Source organism: Chiloscyllium plagiosum, unplaced genomic scaffold (assembly GCF_037043375.1).
Source record: "Chiloscyllium plagiosum isolate Xiang-an unplaced genomic scaffold, Cpla_swu_hap1 HiC_scaffold_26, whole genome shotgun sequence".
Lineage (NCBI taxonomy): Eukaryota > Metazoa > Chordata > Chondrichthyes > Orectolobiformes > Hemiscylliidae > Chiloscyllium > Chiloscyllium plagiosum.
The window spans coordinates 47,828,219-47,850,014 of NW_028270164.1; the positions used below are offsets into that span (position 1 = coordinate 47,828,219).

The 21,796-nt window shown below is 40.6% G+C and overlaps 1 protein-coding gene across 1 annotated transcript in view; it reads right to left on the bottom strand.

Annotated features, from left to right (window-relative positions):
- bcas2 (BCAS2 pre-mRNA processing factor) overlaps window positions 1-21,796 on the bottom strand; it is a 41,259-nt gene that overhangs the window by 2,508 nt on the left and 16,955 nt on the right. The window contains exons 4-6 of the mRNA XM_043716999.2: window positions 20,706-20,867; window positions 9,413-9,463; window positions 8,112-8,192 (exon numbers count right to left, since the gene is read on the bottom strand). Coding sequence (XP_043572934.1) covers window positions 8,112-8,192; window positions 9,413-9,463; window positions 20,706-20,867 — 294 coding nt within the window. The remainder of the gene's footprint in view (window positions 1-8,111; window positions 8,193-9,412; window positions 9,464-20,705; window positions 20,868-21,796) is intronic.

Sequence of the window (21,796 nt, forward strand, 5' to 3'; positions counted from 1 at the left end):
CACACTCGTGCACACACTCTCTCAAACACACACACTGCCTTAGGGTAGTGACTTGAAAGAAATTCGGGGATTTGAATATGAATCAATTGAAACCTGCACCTCCATGCTAGCTGATTAAAGATTTCGGAACCATCTTAGGTGTGTTCAATTCATTTGCATGAGTTGCATGATCCTTTGACCTTTTCCTTATAAATTCTGTATCTCAGGTTGTCCTCTCTCACTAGCACCTGATGAAGGAGCAGCGGTCCGAAAGCTAGTGCTTTAAAATAAGTCCATTGGCCTATAACTTGAAGTTGTGTGATTTTTGACTTTATCCAATCCAACCCAACCCAACACTGGCACCTCCACATTTTAACTTAAGGAATTATTATGAATTTTAGAAATACCTCACCTTTGACATACCTTTGAGATCTGAGTGACATGGGTTGAATCTCAAAATAAAAAGAAACCAACTGACATCAAATGACATATTGACCCTCAGTAAAAGGGCAGCTACTTTATGAGAAAGAGGGAACTAAAAGTAACTCCTGCCCTGTGGAGAAGAAAAGCAACTATTGTTATCAAAGTTAGCATCAAACAGGGTGCTAGAGAGGTAGTTTTCTGAATAAACAAGATTCCTAGAAAATGAAGAAGCAAGGATTCACCGAGATGGGCCATGCTGATGCATGTTCGCTCTGAAAGGTACCAGCTGAGTGAACTGACTTTCAAAGGACAACAGGAGGTTCAGCCTAATATATTAGGGAGGAATGAGCTTGCTGGAAGATAGGAATAACTGTGGACTTTTGGGATGTTGCATACCTCCTACAAGTCAAATACATTGTAAGGCAAATCTCAATTGTCTTAGTGCATGCAAAAGTCATGTTCTTTAACTGGGTATATTACTTGCTTATTAAGTAATGTTTGATGAGTTAATTTTAGTTTACTTATAAATTCTTAAAACATGAATTTTTTTTTCCCATTGGGCACTAGAAAATTCATATTTTAAAAAGTTAATCAGTCTGTGGAGATTGCTGCACCCTTAGCGTCCAAAGGTTTATTGATCTTAGCTTTGAATATACTCAACAACTGAATGCCTAGATCCCTGTGGGGGAGATTATTCGAAAGACTCTCAATCCTTTGAGTGACGGAATTTCTCTTCGCAATTCTTCATTTCTAAATGATCAGCCCTTCATTCAGAGGTTGTGCACTCATGCTGTAGTTTACCCAGCCAGGGGAAACAACCTCTCACGTCTACCCTGTTAAACCCTTTTGAATCATGCATGCTTCTATAGGTCATCACTCATCCTCCTAAATTAGAAGAAGAATGAGCTTTTATTGTCACATATACTCAACAAGTATAGTGAGACATTTATATGTCGCCACTTTGATACAAAGGTACCTAGGTGCAACTTCGTTACTTACATGTTCTTAAAAAAATAGAGAAATAGAATGTCCAGCATTGCAGAAATAAAAGTTCAGAACAACAGTCTTCCAACTCCGACCACACTGGCACCTAGCCTCCAGGCCACACATGGCCCTATCTCCAGACTATTCTGGGCTGCACATTTGAGTATCATGAAGCTGGAATATCACTTCAGACCGCCATGCCAGGGCGAGGACATCATGTCGGACTGAGAGGATGCTGTGCTGGAAGGCTGCGCTGGAAGGCTGTCCTGGGATGTCGCTACGATAGGTGGGTAGGCCACTACATCAGGCCGCTAGGTTGCCATACTGGGAGGCTGCTGCACCAGGTCCACAGGTCACCATGGGAGACCACTGCATCGGGCCCTGGGATCACCACACCATGCTAGGAGGCCACTCTGCAAGTTGCTGGAGGCCAGGGGGGAAAAGAAAAGGAGGACAGATTGAGCCAACAAGTCCAGCTGGAGCAAACAAGTCCAGCTGGAACATCCTATCCTATAGTGGTTTGAATCTGCCGCTTCCAGTTGTCAGTTCCAGCTGTCTGTTGCAGTGGTCAGTATATTGGGTCCAAGTCGATGTGCTTATTGATTGAATCTGTGGATGAGTGCCATGCCTCTAGGAATTCTCTGGCTGTTCTCTGTTTGGCTTGTCCAATAATAGTAGTGTTGTCCCAGTCGAGTTCATGTTGCTTGTCATCTGCGTGTGTGGCTACTAAGGATAGCTGGTCGTGTCGTTTCGTGGCTAGTTGGTGTTCATGGATGCGGATCGTTAGCTGTCTTCCTGTTTGTCCTATGTAGTGTTTTGTGCAGTCCTTGCATGGGATTTTGTATACTACATTGGTTTTGCTCATGCTGGCTATCGGGTCCTTCGTTCTGGTGAGTTGTTGTCTGAGAGTGGCTGTTGGTTTGTGTGCTGTTATGAGTCCTAGTGGTCACAGTAGTCTGGCTGTCAGTTCGGAAATGCTCTTGATGTATGGTAGTGTGGCTAGTCCTTTGGGTTGCGGCATGTCCTTGTTCCGTTGGACCATAGAACGGGCCGTCACCATAGGACAGAACAGCACCACACACCGCAAAAAAACGGCACTAAAAGAAAAAACTGGCCAAACTAACACAGTTGTGCCATCCCATGCTAGGAAATGCTAGGAATCCTTAGCAGGTCAAGTAGTATGTGGAGGTAGAAACAGAATTCAAGTTTCAGATCTGTGACCTTTCATCAGAATCTTAACGTACAAGTTGATTCTCTGCCCCTACAAACCAGGGAAGGTGCCAGTGCATCGCTTGGTGCAAAGAGAACTCTGTTTCTTTGGTGCAGTCGCATTTCATTGTTTTCCCAGCAGTTCAAGGTGCATTTCTATACACGAACAAGAATAATTTCATAAAAGGTCACTGGACCAGTTTAAAGTGATAAAACTGGAAATTATAAAGTTGAAGGTTATCAGACATCTGGATCCAGTATACAATCAGACCGTTGGCATCACTTTGTAATGTCTTGAATTCGAAATGATTTATACTCCTAGAACTAAAATATTGCTGGTCACAGATGGAGCACCTGTAGATTTCTGGAAAACTATCGATATTCAGCACAGCACAGAGATGGTGAAAGTAATGTTCAAGTGGGCTGCAAATCCAGAAGATTCTGGAGAGAAATTAAAGCTGCTACTATGTTTTGTGAAAATTACCCAGCTTCTGATGTTCAGTTCTTGTATAGTTTTAATGCAAACTAAACTTGACCTTAAGGAAGATTCAGTATCAAGGTGTAGTCACACGTACAATGTTCACACATTGGAATAACCTCATCATCAACCTTTTCTAAATACAGCATTAAGGCAACCAGAAACATTATCTATTCTGTAGCCTGAAAAGAGTTTTTCTTCCCTCCCTCCAATTCCTCCCCACTCCTCCAGTATTCATTTTGATCCACAGCCACACACTTGCCCCCACCACAACCGCCTTGTCTACCTGCATTTAATTTCCCATGGCTTTGAACTCAGTCATCATGTACTGGAGTCTATCAATTTACAGGAACTGTACAAGTGCATCCCATCCCAGTTCAGAATGCCGATAGGCCTTGAGGTATACATTTACAGACAGTACAAGTACAGAGTTACTATCCCACACTGGTGAGTGAACCACCCAATTAGTGTGTACCTCTAAGTGCCTCATCCTTAAGAATTCAAACTTTTCCCCTGAATGCCACTGACTGTAATTATGCCTTAATACATTTCCATCGTTAACAGAATCAGATGCAGTGCTTAAACAATTTTCTTACCAAGCTTTGTTACTTTAACAATGCTAACAAGATATTTTCACTTCATGGTAAAACTTATCACTTATAATGCTCCTTACAAATTTTTCTGTTTTCAAACTGTTGACGCCACAGTATTACTTTGATCAACACTTCCTGGGATAAATCATTTTTAATTTTGTCAGACACTCCAGATGATGGAGGCCACTAATCATTCGTATTGATAAGCAATAGGACCTGCACTTGCCCCATCCTGGGTTCTCGCCTGTTGGAGGTTGTGTCTTTCGGGCCTGCAGAGGTGCACAGCACATACTCCTCGACGGCTTCAAGTAAAACCAATGGCTCCATTAATCAATATTTACCTCTCTTTTAGTTTTCACTAATAGCTTATAGGATAATACAGCACAGTATGAGGTCACCATGCTGCACCATTTCTTTGAAAGAGCGATCTAGTTAAGTCTACTTCATTAATGTTGTGTAGTTTCATTTACAGTTTTCAGTACATAACTCTTGGAGTGTTACTATAAATTTGTTGCCAGCATTTTTCCAGACAATCCATGCAAGATCAAAATATTCACTGCATTAAAAAAAAATCTTCCTCTGGCCAGAAGACCTAGCAGAAGTAAGCAATTCAGCCCAGTGAGTCTGACATGTAATTCAAGGAAATCATGGCTCATCGGATACTCCTTAACTCCACTTTCCTGCTTTATCCCATATCCCCCGAATCCCTTACTGATTAAGAATCTGACTCAGGCATGAATACACTTAACAAATCAGCCTCAACAGTTCCCTGCAGTGAAGAATTCCACAAACTCACTACCCGCAGTGCAAACCCCTTATCTGTCTTAAATGTGCAACCCCTTATTTGAAGATTATGCCCTCTGATCCGAGACACTCCCAGAATGGGGAAAAAAAAACTTTCCACATATACCTTGTCAAATCCCCTAAAACATATATATTTCAATAAGGCCGCCTCTCATTTATCACGTGGGAACATCACCCACCACCAGGTGCACAGCAAGTACTCATACAACTCGGCCAATGTTGACTCTCTCCTACGCTGCAGGCAAGGATGCCCCAAGGCATGGTATATTGGCAAGACCATGCAGACATAATAACAACGGATGAATGGACACCGAACAACAATCAGCAGGCAGGAATGTTCTTCCCCCAGTCAGGGAACACTTCAGCAGTCAATGACATTCAGCCTCTGATCTTCAGGTAAGCGCCCTCCAAGGCTGCCGTAAAGATACACAACAATGCAGAATCACTGAGCAGAAACGGACAGCCAAGTTCTGTAGCCATGAAGACGGCCTCAAACGTGATGGTGGATTCATGTCGCATCACATGTAATCCCTCCATACTGTTCTGTATCTGTAAAATCTTCCTTATTGTCCTGTTTTGACTACATCAGCTTGATTATTTGTTATGATCTCTCCACCTTGATTAGTTTCTACAGTTTTGGATTAGCTGTTACTTTGGTTAGAGCCTTGGCATAGGATTCTTATATCTTTCATGTTATTCCACTCATTTGGTTTGTTTCCAGCACCACCTTATTTTTGTTTTTTTGGAATTCTCTCTGTCTCAAATAATCAGATTTTTGGTCATCCCCTCATTTGCTATTCAGCCGTTGACTTTACTCACACCATCTGACACTTTTGATCACCTGCAGAGACTTATTACTCAGCTTGTCAACACTCCACTCATACCATGTGTGTGATCGTTTGATCTCTCTGCCGATAAACTACACCTGACAAAGGAGCAGCACTTCGAAAGCTCGTGATTTCAAATGAACTATAACATGGTGTCGTGTTACTTCTGATCTAAGTAGTACAGATCCAAGTTACTCAATCTCTCCTCATAACACAGACCCTCCACACCTAGTCAGCATTCTCTGGACTGCCTTCAATGCCAGTATATCTTTTGTTAGATAGGGGACCCAAAGTGTTCACCATTAGACCATAAGAGACAGGAACAGGTGCAAGCCCCTCAAGCCTGCTACGCCATTCAGTAGGATTATGCTGAGCCATACTGAGAATTCCTCATAATCTTTGAGTTCCCTACTGATCAAGAATCTATTTATCGCACTCTTAAATAGACACAAACTCTCACAACTCTTTGTGGCAAGGAGTTAAGGATGGCAGTTACCTTCCCTAAAGGACATTAATGAGCCAGATGGTTTTTTTCCAACAATTTACAATGGTTATTATTACTGATCTTTACTGAATTCAAATTTTATGAGCCACCATCACCCATAGTGAGATTTAAACCCAGGTCCCCAGAACATTATCTGGGTCTCCGGATTAACAGTCAAGTGATAATAGCACTAGTTACTGTTCATTTCTCAACACCTAAATGTACCAGCACCCATTCCAACACACTCCCACACAGACAAAAAGGTGATTACAAAAGATTGCATGCATTTAGTTCTTAAGAGTTCAAAATTTCACAGTCCTCTCTTGTCCTGAAACATTACCCTGTAGTTTCCTTCTGCTTCACGGGAGTTTGGATATTGGAAGTTCTGGTTTCACTCCGATTGAGTAACAATTAAACGGCTGTGGTAAAAACCTGGTCTTGCTCTTCAAACTGATAGATGAAGGCTGACCCTAATTTTCAACCGACTGATGAATCTAAAGTAGGGTCCTTCCTATGTTGGCCTGGATTTGTTCACTTTTATTTCTTGCTTGTTTCAAAACATGTTTCAAATGCTTCTGCTCTCACCCTAGTTTCTATCAAGTGGCCATAGTGTTTATTTTTAATTGTCCACACAAATGACATCCGATGACTTGGGCACTGACAATGTTCAAGTTTCACCCTTTTACATATCCTGGTGATAGAATGGGTTTCTCCTCTCCCCCATTTTTTTCAGAATTTCATTCTGCAGCAATCAAGTCTGCAAGTTCAGTGTGGATTACCTCCCGCAGTTATTTGGACAATGGCAACGACAAGTCTACAGGAAAGGTTTGCTGCATTTTAATACCTTCTCAATTGAATATTCTGAAATATTGTTTATATTCTGCTGTCCTAGTACAAAGAACAAAGAAAATTACAGCATACGAACAGGCCCTTCAGCCCTCCAAGCATCTCAAACGATGCTATCATGCTCGGCTCTAACACCTCCGTTGTTAACGCATTCTAGGCACCCACCATCCTCTGTGTAAAGAATTTTCCATGCATATCTCCGAAATTTTTCTCCACTCACCTTGAACGAGTGACCCCAAGTAAATGAGTCCCCTATCTGGGTAAAAAGCTTCCTGCTATCCATCCTGTATATACCTCTCATGATTTTGTAGACCTCAATCAGGTCCCTCTTGAACTTCTGTCTTTTTCATGAAAATCTCACAAAAATAATCCTAATCCACAAAACTCTCTTCATATCGAGCTCCATACCAGTCAACATCCTGGTGTACCTCCTCTGCACCCTCTCCAAAGCATCCACATCCTTCTGGTATTGTCACGACCAGAACCGTATGTAGTATTTCAAATGTGGCCGAATCAAAGTCCTATACAACTGTAACATGACCTACCAACACTTGTACTCAATATCCCGTCTGATGAAGGAAAGTATGCCGTATGCTTTCCTGACCACGCTATCAATCTGCATTGCCACCATCAGGGTACAATGGACCTGAACACCCAGATCTTCCGCACAGCAATTTTCCCCAGGGATTTTCCATTTACTGTATAGTTTGATCTTGAATTAGATCGTCCAAACTGCATTACCTCACCTTTGCCCGGATTGAACTCCATTTGCCATTTCTCTGCCCGACTCTCCAATAAATCTATCTACATTCTCTGATAGTCCCTCCACTATCTGCTACTCCACCAACCTTAGTGATATCTGCAACCTTGCTAATCAGACCACCTATTCCTGCCTCCAGATCATTTATGTATATCACATACAACAGTGGTCCTAGCATGGATCCTGACCTGACTAGGTACAAATCATGTGCAGTTCCAGGTATATTGGCAAAACAAGCTCACCAGGCCCCTCAACTCCATTTTATTCCAAAGCAGTGTGTTTTTACCATAAATCCAGCTGTATGCAGTGGCACATCTCATCCAAGAATGCAGTGTTGCCAGATTAGCAGACTTGCAGGAAATTTTATTTTTAAAACTGCCACCTCCTCTAGACAATTTCCATGGGAGAAAAATTTGAAGTGATATGTCTGAATATATCAATTTTCAGATTTAATAAAGTTACTATACAGAAATCCGTCCCTCGCCACTGTCAGTGCCTCAACATCCACTAGTGTTTGAAATTTTGTGACTTTTGTTACTAGTTGTCATGTTAGTCATCAACAAATCTGAAGGAGAATGAAAGTTATGCTAGTCTGTAACTTTGTGAACTGAAAAACAAATAAAATTCTGTTCAATTATTAATGGTAGCATTAAGCTAGCAAATTCACCCCTCATTGTTCTTTCAACAATCATAGCCATTTTCTAATCCGATGCTATCTACTCACTTGGATTCCATTTCACGTAGTTTATTGCCAGCAGCCAGCTGGTCATTTTTCCTCAGCCAGTTCAGATCTTGAATCTGTTTCCTGAATCAAATGGAATTATGTATGAGATGGATGCATAATCACGAAGTTTGTAACATAAATAAAATAAATATCACGTTCCTCAGGGAAGGAAGGGAGAATCAAAGAGGGCTTTCATGCCTGACCACCATTCAGGGACTCCTGATGGACAGTGCAAAACAGGGAGAGAACAGGTTGAGTCCAAACTGTGACAGCTCCATGACCAACCTGCTGACCCTCAGCAGTAATGCTCAAATGTAAACAATGGTTACACGGATGAGACACTGAAGACCAGATTAGACACTTCACTTACATATAACCACTACCTTCAGTGCAGGAAGGAGAAAAATCATGTACAAAGGCAAAGTAGTAAAAATTTAAGCATCAACATTTTAATAGCTCTTTTCCCTTAGACATTAAATTAATACATATCCCCATATCCACAATTTGTATTAATTAATTACAAAAGAACTGTTCTTTGCAACACAAAAACTTCAAGAAAACTGCCAACATATCTACGGGGTTTGCAGACTGGAAGTGTTTGATAGAGAAAGAAGAAAACAATGAGGCTTCCAGAGAAGGGAATTTCCACTGTGATGTGAGACAGTACAAGAGTTCGATCAATCCTATCTACGATAGTAGTGATTTGGAGGTGCCAGTGTTGTACTGGGGTGGACAAAGTTAAAAATCACAACACCAGTTATAGTCCAACAAGTTTATTCGGAAGCACGAGCTTTCAGAGCGCTGGTGGTTGGGCCCACAACCACCTGATAAAGGAGCAGTGCTCTGAAAGCTAGTGCTTCCAAATAAACCTGTTGGACTATAATCTGGTGTGTGATTTTTAATCTTATCTACAGGGGAGTACCTGACTGTGCTTGGAATACATGTTATAAACTGGCAATCATCAAGTTTAGGCATGAGGTTTCAAATTTTTCAACCTAGTTCACATCAATAGAATCATAGAATAATGTTTAAAATGTGAAGCAACCATAACTCATGCAAGTAATTGACAGCAGTATGATATCTAGGACCAATCCTATGATTTGCTATCTTGGTCTCTAAAGGATTAAACATATCATAAAATGTCTCAGACAGTTGAATGTTTTCGCATTTGAGAAGCAAATTTCTGAACCTTCTCATAACAGCTGCCATTCCCTCAATGCACGAGGGGCAGCAGCAATAATGGCATGCACAACAAACAATTACAAACACAAATAAAACAGAGCACAACTCAAAATTCTCACCTCAGTCTCTGAAGTTCCTTCTGAGCATTTTCAATCATCTGCACCAGATTGCTATTATTGAAGAAAGGAAGAAAAGGAAAAGGGAAATGTAAATCCGTGGAAAGAGTAAGTTTGATTAACAACTAATTTGTCTAATGGATGAAAATACATTTTGTTCAACCAAATATTAAAAAGCTAGTGCTTTCTGTACCACACCGAAAGCAGTTCCCTAACCACTGCTATTTAGCTCACTGGCAACTGTCTGCGGTAATAAACATCCCTGTACTTTTCTTTCCCACACTAAATGCAGAAGTGGCTTCTTTTAACCACATGATCTTTTTTGCTTCACTGTGCATTTGGGGGGATTTTAAAGGACCATTTTTTGCAGGGACTTTCAATTTGCAGTGCAATTTTGCTACTTAGAAGGAACATGGTTTGAAACCTCCACTTTTGGATTTGATCTTGAACCAGGTTTCTGACCCACACCCTCTCCATCACTAAGAATGCTTACTCCCACCATGGCTTCAGCACTTTATTTATAGGTTGTCATCACAAGAACAGTCTATTTCAATTATTTATTGACAAATTCCTATTTGCATCGTCCTTAAACCTGAACTAACTAAACTCTGACATCTATATCCTAAATTGCATCATGTACTGTTTACTTGCTGGCTTCCATTGACTCTTCGCCCGACAAAGACTATTTTAGATTTTTCAAACGTGTATTTAAATCTCTTGTGAGGTAAGGATTTACCCACTCCTTACCTCACAAATCTTCTTCAGCACTGACAACCCCTCTAAGATCTGTGTTCCTCAAACTCTGATCGATTGCAAATGCCTGATTTTCAATCACTCAATAATACCTTCAGCTACCCATGACCTAATCTCTAGAATTACCCTCTTAAATCACTCTGCTCTCATCTTCTTTAATATTACATCATTTTTGACCAAACTCAACATCATCTGTCCTAATATTTCTTCATATGGTTTTGTGAATTTTTCTACTGAGCAGCTTAGAAGCTTTACTATTTTAAAACCATTATGTGAATGCAACTGGTTGCCATACTTCTCAATGCCACATTTGTACACCTTTTAAAATGTTGTTGTTCACATATTTTGAAACTTCAATGAGGCAAAACTAAAATTGGACACAGCTTATGGAACGCTATAATTATGCATTGAGAATATTTTTGTTGATCTGGAAACAACAGCAAGCAAAATGACAGCTGAAATTAATTCATTTTCTATGATTAGAGCAATGAATAGATGAATTCTCTCCCCAGGAGTACATACTGAATTACCATAGGTAGCCAAAGACCACAAAACACTTCCATGGAAAAGTAGTGTGGCCTACTCTGCCATTCAATGGGATCATGGGTTGATTGAACATTTCAATGCCTTTTATACAGATTAGCCCCATTGACCATCCTTTGCATCACTGCTATTCAAACAATTATCAACCTCTGCTTTAAATGTACTTGAAGACTGAACTTCCTGGTACACTGGGGCAAAGAATTTCAAATATTTACAAACTTCTGAGGGAAAAAAAAGCATTCTCATTTGGCTCCTAAAAGGCAGTCCCTCATTGAAAACTCTCAAAGCCGGGGAAACATCTCACTTTAACAAAGAGAGTTGGTGCAAATATTTTGTAGGGTTCAGTGGAGTGAAATAATCTCTCCTTCTTCGCGATTCTGTAAACTTTTCCCAATCTCTCTTCATAGGAAGAATTCTGGTGAACCTTTGTTGCAATCCCTCTATAGCAACAGTACCTTTCCTGAGATAAGGAGACCAAAACTGCACACACTACTCCCCGTACAGTCTAACCAAACTTCTGTAAAATTGAAGCTAAATATCACTATTCCTGGACTCAAAACTGCTTGCAGTAAAGGCTAACATTCCACTAGTCTTCCTAATGGCTTGCTGCATCTGCATGCGTGCCTTCAATGGCTGACTGAAAAAGACAACCATTATCCAACAACACTGTCTAAACTCTTTCCATTTAATATATACACTGCATATCTTTTCCTCCAAACAAAGTGGACAGCCTCACATTTTTCCACATTATATTTCATTTACCATGACCTTGCCCATTCACTAAGCCTGTTTAATTCTCAAAACCACTTAGTATCTTCCTCACAGCACATTCCTGTTCAGCTCTGTATTGACTAGAATTTTGAAAATATTACATTTAGTCCCTACATCCAAAATCATTGATGCCCTTCGTAAATATTGTTGGTAACATACTCAAAAAAAACTCCAAGTTTGTCAAACACAATTTTCCTGTCACAAATCCATGATGTCTTTGTCTTTTTTTAAAATCAAAGTGTCCATTTATCATGACCTTTGTTATAGATTCTTGAATTTTCCTGACTAATGATCTGTTGTTCCCTTCTTAAATAATGGGGTAACATTTGTTAGTTTCCATTCTGCAGGAATCTATGGAAATTTGAAAGATAATTATCAATGCATCAACTATGTAGGCACTACTTTCAAAGCTCTGGGATGTAGATCATCAGGTCTCGGTGACTCATCGACTTGCAGCTCCATTAATTTCTCCAAAACAACCTTCCTTGTAATAGTAATGCCCTGAAACCCCTCATTCTCCATAGTCACTTGGATTTCTAATTCTGGGAGATTCTTGAATCTTTCTCAGCAAAGATACACACAAAGTAATCATTCAGCTCTTATAATAAAACTAGCTGTGAATGCTGGGATCGGAAACAAAAACAGAAATTGCTGGAGAAACTCAGTAGGTCTGGAAGTATCTCTAGGCAGAAAGCAGTTCTGAAGAACGGTCACTGAACCCAAGACAGTAACTCCGTTTTCTCTCCACAGGTGCTGAAAGATCTGCTAAGTTTCTCCATCAATTTATGTTCTCAATTATAAATGCTCCTAACTCTTGACTGTCATGGACCCAAATTCACCTTAGCCAAAGTTTCCTGTTATGTACATGTAGAAGCTTTTACAAACCATTTTGGGGTTTTATTTTGTTCTATTACTTCCATATTCTATTCTTCTTTTCCTTATAATTTCTTGGTCCTTTACTAAACTTAAAAGTGTCTTCAATTCTCAGATTTATTATTACTTCTGGCACTTTATAAGCTTTTTCTTTCAATCTCATACAATCCTTAACTTTGTCAGCTACAGTAGACTGACCTTTTTTGAGTTCTTGTACCATGTAGGGACATATAGTTGCGGTAAGCCATATAATAGTTTGCTAAAGACTGTCCACGTAGTCATGCTTTTTCATGTATTCTCCCAATACAGCTCAGGAGTTTGTGCCTCAAACCTTCCTAATGTTTCTTATTCAAATTTTATATTCTTGCTTCAGAGTGAAGAAGCTCACAACACGCAAAATTCGATCATAAAGGGCTCACTCATTGTTTAAAATTCTCTTACAAGATTACGAATTAGCACTTTTTCATAACAAAATACTAGACCTAAAACAGCCTGTACTTTTGTTAGCTCTTCAACATTCTGCTCTAGAAAATTATTCCTAACATGCTAAAAACTGGTCCTCCACAGTTTGTGTGCGATTGGTTTACCTTGTCTATATGCAGATTGAAGTCACCCATGCTACATACATCACATCTCCTAATGGATACTATACTGCCACCATTATTTAGTGGCCTATAAATAACTCCAAACAATATCTGCTGTCTCTTACTATTTCTGAGTTCTATCCAAACAAATTTCACACATCATTCTTCAGATTTGAGATGTTCCTTTAATGACGTACTGATTCCATCTCTTATAAACAGTATAACTCCACCTCCTTATTCTTCTTGATGGTCTGTCCTAAACATTAGATATCCATTAATATCCAGCTCCCAGTCCTGATCACCATGCAGCCATGTTTCTGTCATGGCAATTATATCATAACTATTTACCACTATTTGTGAAGACTTGTGCTCCAGAACTTCCTGCTCCCCTGTTACAATACTGGCATCTCTACCCAATGTGAAACATTGCCCAAGCATGTGCTGTACATAAAATACAAGACAAATCCAACCCGGCCAATTACTGCCCCATGAGTCTACGCTCGATCAACAATAAATTGATGGAAAGGATCATCAACAGAGCTATCAAGCAGCACTTGCTCAGCAATAACCTGCTCAATGACACCTAGCTTGGGTTCCACACCACTCAACTCTGACCTCATTATAGCCTTGGCTCAAACAAGGACAAAAGAGCTGAATTCCAGAGGGGAGGGGAGAGTGACTGTCTCTGACTCAAGGCTGCTTTCGACCAAGTGTGGCATCAAAGGTATCAGGGAACAAATATTTCGCTGGTTGGACTCATACATGGCTTTAGGAAGATGGTCGCAATTATTGAAAGTCAGTTATCTCAGATCCAGGAGTTCCTCAATGTAATATCCTAGGCCCAACCATCTTCAGCTCATTCTTCAATGATCTTTCCTTCCTAAGATCAGAAATGGGGATGTTCGCCAATGATTACGATGTTCAGCACAATTCATGATTCCTCAAATACTGAAGTGCCCATATTCAAATGCAACAAGATCTGGACAATACCCGGGCTGACAAGGGGCAAATAACATTTGCGCCACACAAGTGGCAGGCTATGACCAGCACCAATAAGAGACAATCTAACCACTGCCCCTTGACATTCAATGGTGGTACCATCACTAAATCTCCCATTCTCAACACATGGTGAATTACCATTGGCCAGAAACTCAACTGGACTTGCCATATAAATACATGGCTACAAGGGCAGGTCAGAAGTGAGGAATACTACGGTGAGTAACTCACCTTCTAACTCCCCAAAGCCTGTCCACCATCTACAAGGCACAAGTCTAGATGGAAAAGGCTCTAAATGTGATAGGACCACATCAATTAGAAAAGACAGACATGACAGAGTAGTATGTAGTAACTCTGAAGAACTAAACTGCTTGTGTTTCAATACAAGGGGTCTTATCAATAAGGCTGATGAACTCCGGTCATGTTTAAGCATGATTGAGATGTCATAGCTGAGAGAAACTTGGCTGAGAGATGGACAAGATTGGCAGCTCAATGCTCTGGGTTTTAAATGGTATAGGAAGGACAGAAACTGAGGTGAGAGGGGAGGGAGGGTGGTGTTTTTGATGAAGGAACACATTACTGCTGTAACGAGGGAAGGTATTTCTGAAAAAAAAATCATCCAGTAAAAATGTATGGGTAGAAATTACAAATAAGGAAGGAAAGATTACTTTAATGGGATTGTACTATAGGCCTTCCAACAGTAAGGGAAATTGAGAAACAAAAATGTAGAGCGATCTCAAATATATGTAGGCATTACAAGTTGGTAATAATGGGGGATTTTAATTTCGACTGGGGCTACCACTGTGTTAAAGGTTGGATGATGAAGAATCTGTCAAACGTGTTCCAAGAAAATTTTCTTTATCAATATGCGAATGCTTCTACTAGAGAAGGAGCAAAATGAAAACTTCTTTTGGGCAATAAGGCAGGGCAGGTGACTGAAGTAAAACTGGAGGAACACTTTGGATCTAGTGATCTTAATTCTATTAGTTTCAAATGGTTATGGAAAAGGATAGACCTTCCATAAATGTTAAAAGTTTTTAATTGGAATAAGGCAAATTTTAGTGGTATGAGACAAGAACTTTCAAAAGTTGATTGGAGTAGACTGTATGTAAAACGATATCTGACAAGCGAGAAGCTTTCAAGTGAGTGATGATGTGAGTTCAGAGGCCTTCTGTTCCTGTTAGAGTGAGGGTAAGGCTGGTAAGTTGAAGGAACAATGGACAAATAAAGATATTGAGGTTCTAGTCAAGAGTAAAAGATAATCTTATTTTAGATATAGGCAATTTTGTTCAATTGAATCTTAGTATGCGTTGGGGTATTCTAAAATAGAAATGAGGAAGGCAAAGAGAGGATATGAGACAGCATTGACAGATAAGGTCAAGGATAATCCAAAGAGATTTTACAAATATATTAAGAGCAAGAAGGTAACTACAGAGAGACTAGGGCCTCTTAAAGGTCAAGAAGATCATCTTTGTGTAGAGCCCCACCAGATGGGAGATACTAAATGAATATTTTGTGTCAGTTTTTACTGTGAAGAAAGAAATAGAGTCTAGAGATTGCAGAGAAATAAACTTTGATATTGTAAAAACAGCTCATATTACAGAAGAGGAGGTTCTAGAGGCTTTAGAGAATATAAAGCTGAATAAATTTGCAGAACCTGATCTAAAGTTTCCCAGAACATGGTGGCAAATAAGGGAGGAAATTGAGAGACCCCTTGCAGAAATACTTGCATCATCTATAACTACGGGTGAGGTGCCTGATGACTAGAGGGTGGCTAATGGTGTATCTTTGTTTAATGAAGGTTATAAAGAGAAACTGGGGAACTATAGATCTGTGACACTGATTTCAGTTGTGGATAAATTGTTGGAGGTAGTTATAAACGATAGGATTTATGGACATTTGGAAAGGCAAAAAATTGATTAGGGATAGTCAGCATGGTTTTGTGCAAGGAACATCATGTCTCACAAACTTGGTTGAGTTTTTTGAAGTTACCAAAATTGGAGGTGTAGTGGACAGTGAAGAAAGTTACCTCAGATCTTGATCAGATGGGCCAATGGGCTGAGCAGTGGCAGATGGAGTTTAATTTACATAAATGTGAGGTGCTGCATTTTGGGAAAGCAAAAACCTTGGAGTGCAGGTTCATAGCTCCTTGAAAGTAGAGTCGCTACTACACAGGACAGTGAAGAAGGCATTTGGTATGCTTTCCTTGATTGGTCAGAGCATTAAGTATAGGAGTTGGGAGGTCATGTTGCGACTGTACAGACGTTGGTTAGGCCACTTTTGGAATAGTGCATGTAATTCTGGTCTCCTTCCTACCGGAAGAATGTTGTGAAACTTGAAAGTGTTAGAAAAGATTTACAAGGATGTTGCAAGGGTTGGTGGATTTGAGCTATAGGGAGAGGCTGAATAGTCTGGGGCTGTTTTCCCTGGAGTGTCAGCGGCTATGGGGTGACCTCATAGAGGTTTATACAATCATGGGGGCATGGATTGGATAAATAGATAGGAACAGAAGGCCTCTGAACTCACATCATTTTCCCTGGGGTGGGAGGAGTCCATAATTAGAGGGCAGAGGTTTAGGGTGAGAGGGGAAAGATATAAAAGGGACCTAAAGGACAACACTTCCATGCAGAGGGTGGCGCATGTATGGAATGAGCTGTCAGAGAAAGTGGTTGAGGCTGATACAACTGCCACATTTAAAAGGCATTTGGATGGGTATATGAATAGGAAGTGTTTAGTGGGATATGAGCCAAATGCTGGCAAATAGGACTACGCTCAATTGGGATATCTGGTCAGCATGGATGAGTTGGACCGAAGGGCATTTCCGTGCTGTACATCCCTATGACTCTGTTACCAAAAAGGCTGATGATGGCAATGCAGTAAATGTTGTTTATTAGGACTTTAGTAAGGCTTTTGACAAGGTTCCACATGGTAGATTAATTAGTAAAGTTAGGTCCACAATAGGACTCAGGGTGACCTTGCCAATTGAATACATACATGGCTTAATGGCAGGAGATGGATTAATAGGGGAAGTTGCTTTTTGGACTGGAAGCATGTGACCAGTGGTCTTTCACAGGGATCGGTTCTGGGTCGTCTTCTGTTCACCATTTATATAAATTATTTCAAGATTTGTGTAAAGATTTGTAGCTCGGGTGCCAGTTGCTGTGGTTGTGTTTGCTGAGCTGGGCGAGGGGGGGGGGGGGGGGGGGGGGGGGAGAGGAGTTAATTTGCAGATGTTCGTCTCCTGTCAAGGTGACATCTTCAGGGCTTTGGAGCCTCCTGTGAAGTGCTGCTGTATTGTGTATTCTGGAATTTATTTGGTTCCATTCTGACTGCTTCCATTTGCTGGTTCCAGTTGTTCATTGTAGTAGCCAGTATATTGGGTCTAGGTCAATGTGTATGTTGGTGGAGTCGATGGCTGAGTGCCATGCTTCTAGAAATTCTCTGGCGTCTTGTGTTTAGCTTGTCCTCTGATCGTTGTGTTGTCAAATTTGTGGTCCTTGTCATCTATGTGTATAGCTAATGGGGACAGCTGGTCGTGGTGTTTAGTGGCTAGTTGGTGTTTATGGATGTGGACTGCTAGTTGTCTGCCCGTTTGCCCTATATATAGTGCGTTGTGCAGTCTTTGCATGGAATCTTGTAAATTATGTTAGTTTGGTACATGATGGGTATAGAGTCTTTTGTTCTGGTGAGTTGCCGTCTGAGCCTGGCAGTCTGTTTATGGGCTGTCATGAACCCTAGCGGGCGGAGAAGTCTGGCTGTCAGTTCCGAGGCATTTTCTACTATAAGGTAGAGTGATTAATGTGTTGGGTCGTGGCATGTCCTCGTTGCATTGTTTGCCTGTTCGGTATCTGCAGATGAAGTTGCAGGGATATCCATTCTTGGTGAAGACTCTGTGGAGGTGTGTTTTCTCTTCACAGGTCGGGAGTGTTGCAGTGTGTTGTAGCCCTTTTGAACAGAGTCCTAATGCAGCTTCTCTTGCATGTGCTCAGGTTGTTGCTGTTTCAGTTCAGGATCTGGTCCCCGTGTGTGGCTTTCCTGCACACTTTTGTGGTGCATTCACCGTTCCGTGCTCTTTGTACCATCACATCCAGGAATGGGAGTTGATTGTTGGTTTCCTCCCCTCTGGTAAATCTGATACCTATGAGCACGGCGTTGATAATCCGGTGTGTGTTCTCAATTTCTGTTCTCTTAATAATTATAGAATGTCATTCAGGTATCTGATCCAGAGTTTGGGTTGGATTTGTGAGAGGGCTGTTTGCTCCAGTCTTTGCATCACTGCTTCTGCTTTGTGCCCAGAGATGAGTGCGCCCGTGGGTGTTCCACTTAAATCATTTGGATGCGAATATAGAAGGCACGGTTCATACGTTTGCAGACGACACCAAAATTGGTGGCATAGTAGACAGTGGAGAAGGTTTTCTATTTTACAAAGGGATTTTGATTAAATTGGTCAATAGGCTGAAAAATGGCAGATGGAGTTCAATCTGGATAAATGCGAGGTATTGCATTTTGCTACAAGAGTGAGGCTTGTACAATTAATGGTAGGGCCCTCGACAGTGTTGTCGAACACAGGGACCTAGGGGTGCAGATACATAATTCTTTGAAATTTGCATCATGTATAGACAGGGTAGTTAAAAAGGCATTGGGCATGCTCGCTTTTATTGTTCAGTCCTGAGTAAATGAGTTCGGACATCATGTTGAGGTTGCACAGGACATTGGAGAGGCCTCTTCTGGAATGCTATGTCAGTTCTGGTTGCCCAGTTATAGGAAGAATATTATCAACCGAAGACAGTTCATAGGAGATTTACCAGAATGTTGCCAGGTATTGAAGGCTTGAGTTATAAAGAAAAGTTGATGGGCTGGGACTTTTTTCACTGAAGCATAGGAGGTTGAGAGGCGACCTGATAGAAGTTTACAAAATAACGAGAGGTAATAGATAGAGTTAATGGTAGTTGTCCTTTCCCTAAGATGGGGGATTTCAAGGTGGAGGATTTCAAGATGGACGGGCACATTTTTAAGGTGAGAGAAAAGAGATTTAAAAAATACGAGAGGCATTTTTTTTTTTTTTACAGACAGTGGGTCACGTGTGGAATGAACTTCCTGAGGAAGTGGCAGATGTGGGTACAATTGCAACATTTAAAAGACATTTGGATAGATCCATGAATAGGAAAAGTTTGCAGGGATATGGGCCAGGAGCAGGTAAGCAGGATTAGTTTAGTTTGAGATTATGTTTGGCATGGAATGGTTGGACTGAAGGGCCTGTTTCCATGCTATGTAACTTTATAAGTCAGTTAAAAATCACACAACACCAGATTATAGTCCTACAGGTTTAATTGGAAGCACCAGCTTTTCGGAGCACCGCACACTCATCAGGTGGTTGGGGAGTCCAATTAAAGCTGGTGTTGTGTGATTTTTAAGTTTGTACCCTCCAGTCCAACACCGGCATCTCCAAATCATGATTTATAAGTCAGGAGTGTGATGGAATATTCCCCACTTGTCTGGATGAATGCAGTTCCAACAACATTCAAGAAGTTTGGCATCATCCAGGACAAAACAGGTGATATCACATCCACAAGCATCCACTCCCTCCACCACCAACATTCAGTATACACTGCTGTTACTATCTACACGATGCACCGCAGAAATTCAACAAAGATCTTCAGACTTCACCTTCTAAACCACAACCACTTCCAACTAGAAGGACAAGGATAGCAGATACATAGGGACACTACTACCTACAAATTCCCCTCCAAGCCACTCATCATCCTGACTTGGAAGTATATCAGTGTTTCTTGACTGCCACTGGCTCAAAATCCTGGAATTACCTTCTTAACAGCATTGAGAGTCAACCATCAGCAGGTGAACTGCAACGGTTCAAGAAGCAGCTCACTACTACAGCTCAAGGACAACAATGGACAGGCAATAAATGCCAGCCCAGCCAGCAACGGCAACATCCTTTGAATGAATAATTTTTAAAAACTTCCAAATTCCCCTTCAAGTCGCACCTCATTCTTGTTTGGAAATATACTGTTCGTCCTTCAAAGTCACTGTGCCATAATTTACACAACAGCACAGTCAGAACTTTCATCATGTGGAATGACATAGCTCAAGATACTACTATCTTCAAGGGCAACCAGTTATTCACAGTAAAAACCAAGCTTACTATCACAATGTCTAGATCCTCATTTAAATAAAAACCCTGTTCTGTTATAAGCTATGTAAAATGATGCTTAGATAGTGACAATCTTTTGGGTAAATATATCACCCTGTAAACTCTGAAGCTGTACAGACCATAAAGTGTCAGGTTGGAAGCCTGATCTATCCTGAGTTAAGCTGTGCCAGCCAAGTTTCTGGACTACAACAGTATCATTTCTGAAACTCAGTAAGGGTTGAGAGAGAAAAGTATAACCAGCTTCTGTTTCTAGTTACACTGTGCCTGTAAAACTATTGGTAAGGAGAGTATATGGTGTCCTCTACTGAGTGACACTCAATCTCACAAATGGTCATTTCGGTATATTAGGAGGGAACCAATGGAACTAAACCAGAATAAAATTAGTATCCTAGGAAATACAGTAGAAAGGATGAAACAAATAATCCACAAGCAATGTGGATAGATACCAAAGAAAATACATCTGCATGGTTGTGGAGCCAAATAAGGGAGTGGGCAAAATTAGGTAGTTGCTTCAGAGGTCAAATAGTTTTATACAATTTTACAATATTTATGTCTGTAGAAAACAAACGTGCAACAAAAGCTACTTGTAAAGAACAAATCAACATACTCATTATAGACTTTCCATGCATTTGATCCATGCTGTGACATTAGCTCCAAGTTTTCAATTCTCACTGCCTGATGTTCTAGCTGAGCCATGGAGTTGTTCACAGACTCTTGCCATGCAGTGATGTCATTCTTCTGTCCCGAGGATGGGGCAGGCAGCTCATATCTGAAAAACGATAAAACATAGATTCTTCACTTACCCGTTCATCACCAGAAGATGCACACACAAGCCCTCAAACACTTCCATTTGCTGCTACCAACAATCTGCTCACTCACACAAGTAGCTCTTCTTTCTGGGATTCTTGAAATCATAGTTGGATGTTCGTCTAAAGCAATCTATGAGGTGTAGAAACTAACTTTGTGCAAAATCGGCTAACCTAGCTCTAGAGTGAGGTGCTCTCATTCAGAAAGACTAACTCTGTTTCAATTCACCAGCTCCTGATTCAGACTGCAGTTATATTACAACCACAGCAGGAAAGCACCAACTCTTATACATCTGTTCTCTTCAAAAGAAAAGTCTAATCTTGGCTGTTTAACAGAAGGTGACACCAAAGCTGAAATGATGCTATCCTCTTCCGACTACCCCACGTACATACAAGCTTCAGCAGAGGTCAAGAAATCCCTATTATCTTGAGATTTTCAGCACAGAATCCAGCAATAGCAGGCATCATTGAAAAATATTACAGTTAATGAGAGCTTAGATAGGGTGCAATGGAGATTTAGGAAAATGTTAACAGTGATGAAGCACTACAGTTATCGGGAGACAGCACAAAAAGGTAGGATCATCTCCTAAGAACAAAGGAAGGACAGGGGAGATTAAGCGTATAAAATCACAAAAAGGTTTGATAAACTAAACAGAACTGTTTTAATCGGAAGAAAGGCAAATAACGAGAGGATAAAGGTTCAAACTAAGTTGCCAAAAGAATTAGAGGTAATATATGACTTTTTAAGATACAGTGAACAGGATCATGGCGATGACATGCAGGGCACTACCTAAAGGGTGTCTGAAGCTTAATTAGACCGGCCATAGAAACATCCTGGCTCTAAGATAAGGTCAAAGACTGGGAATTCTGCAACAAGTAATTTGTCTCCTAA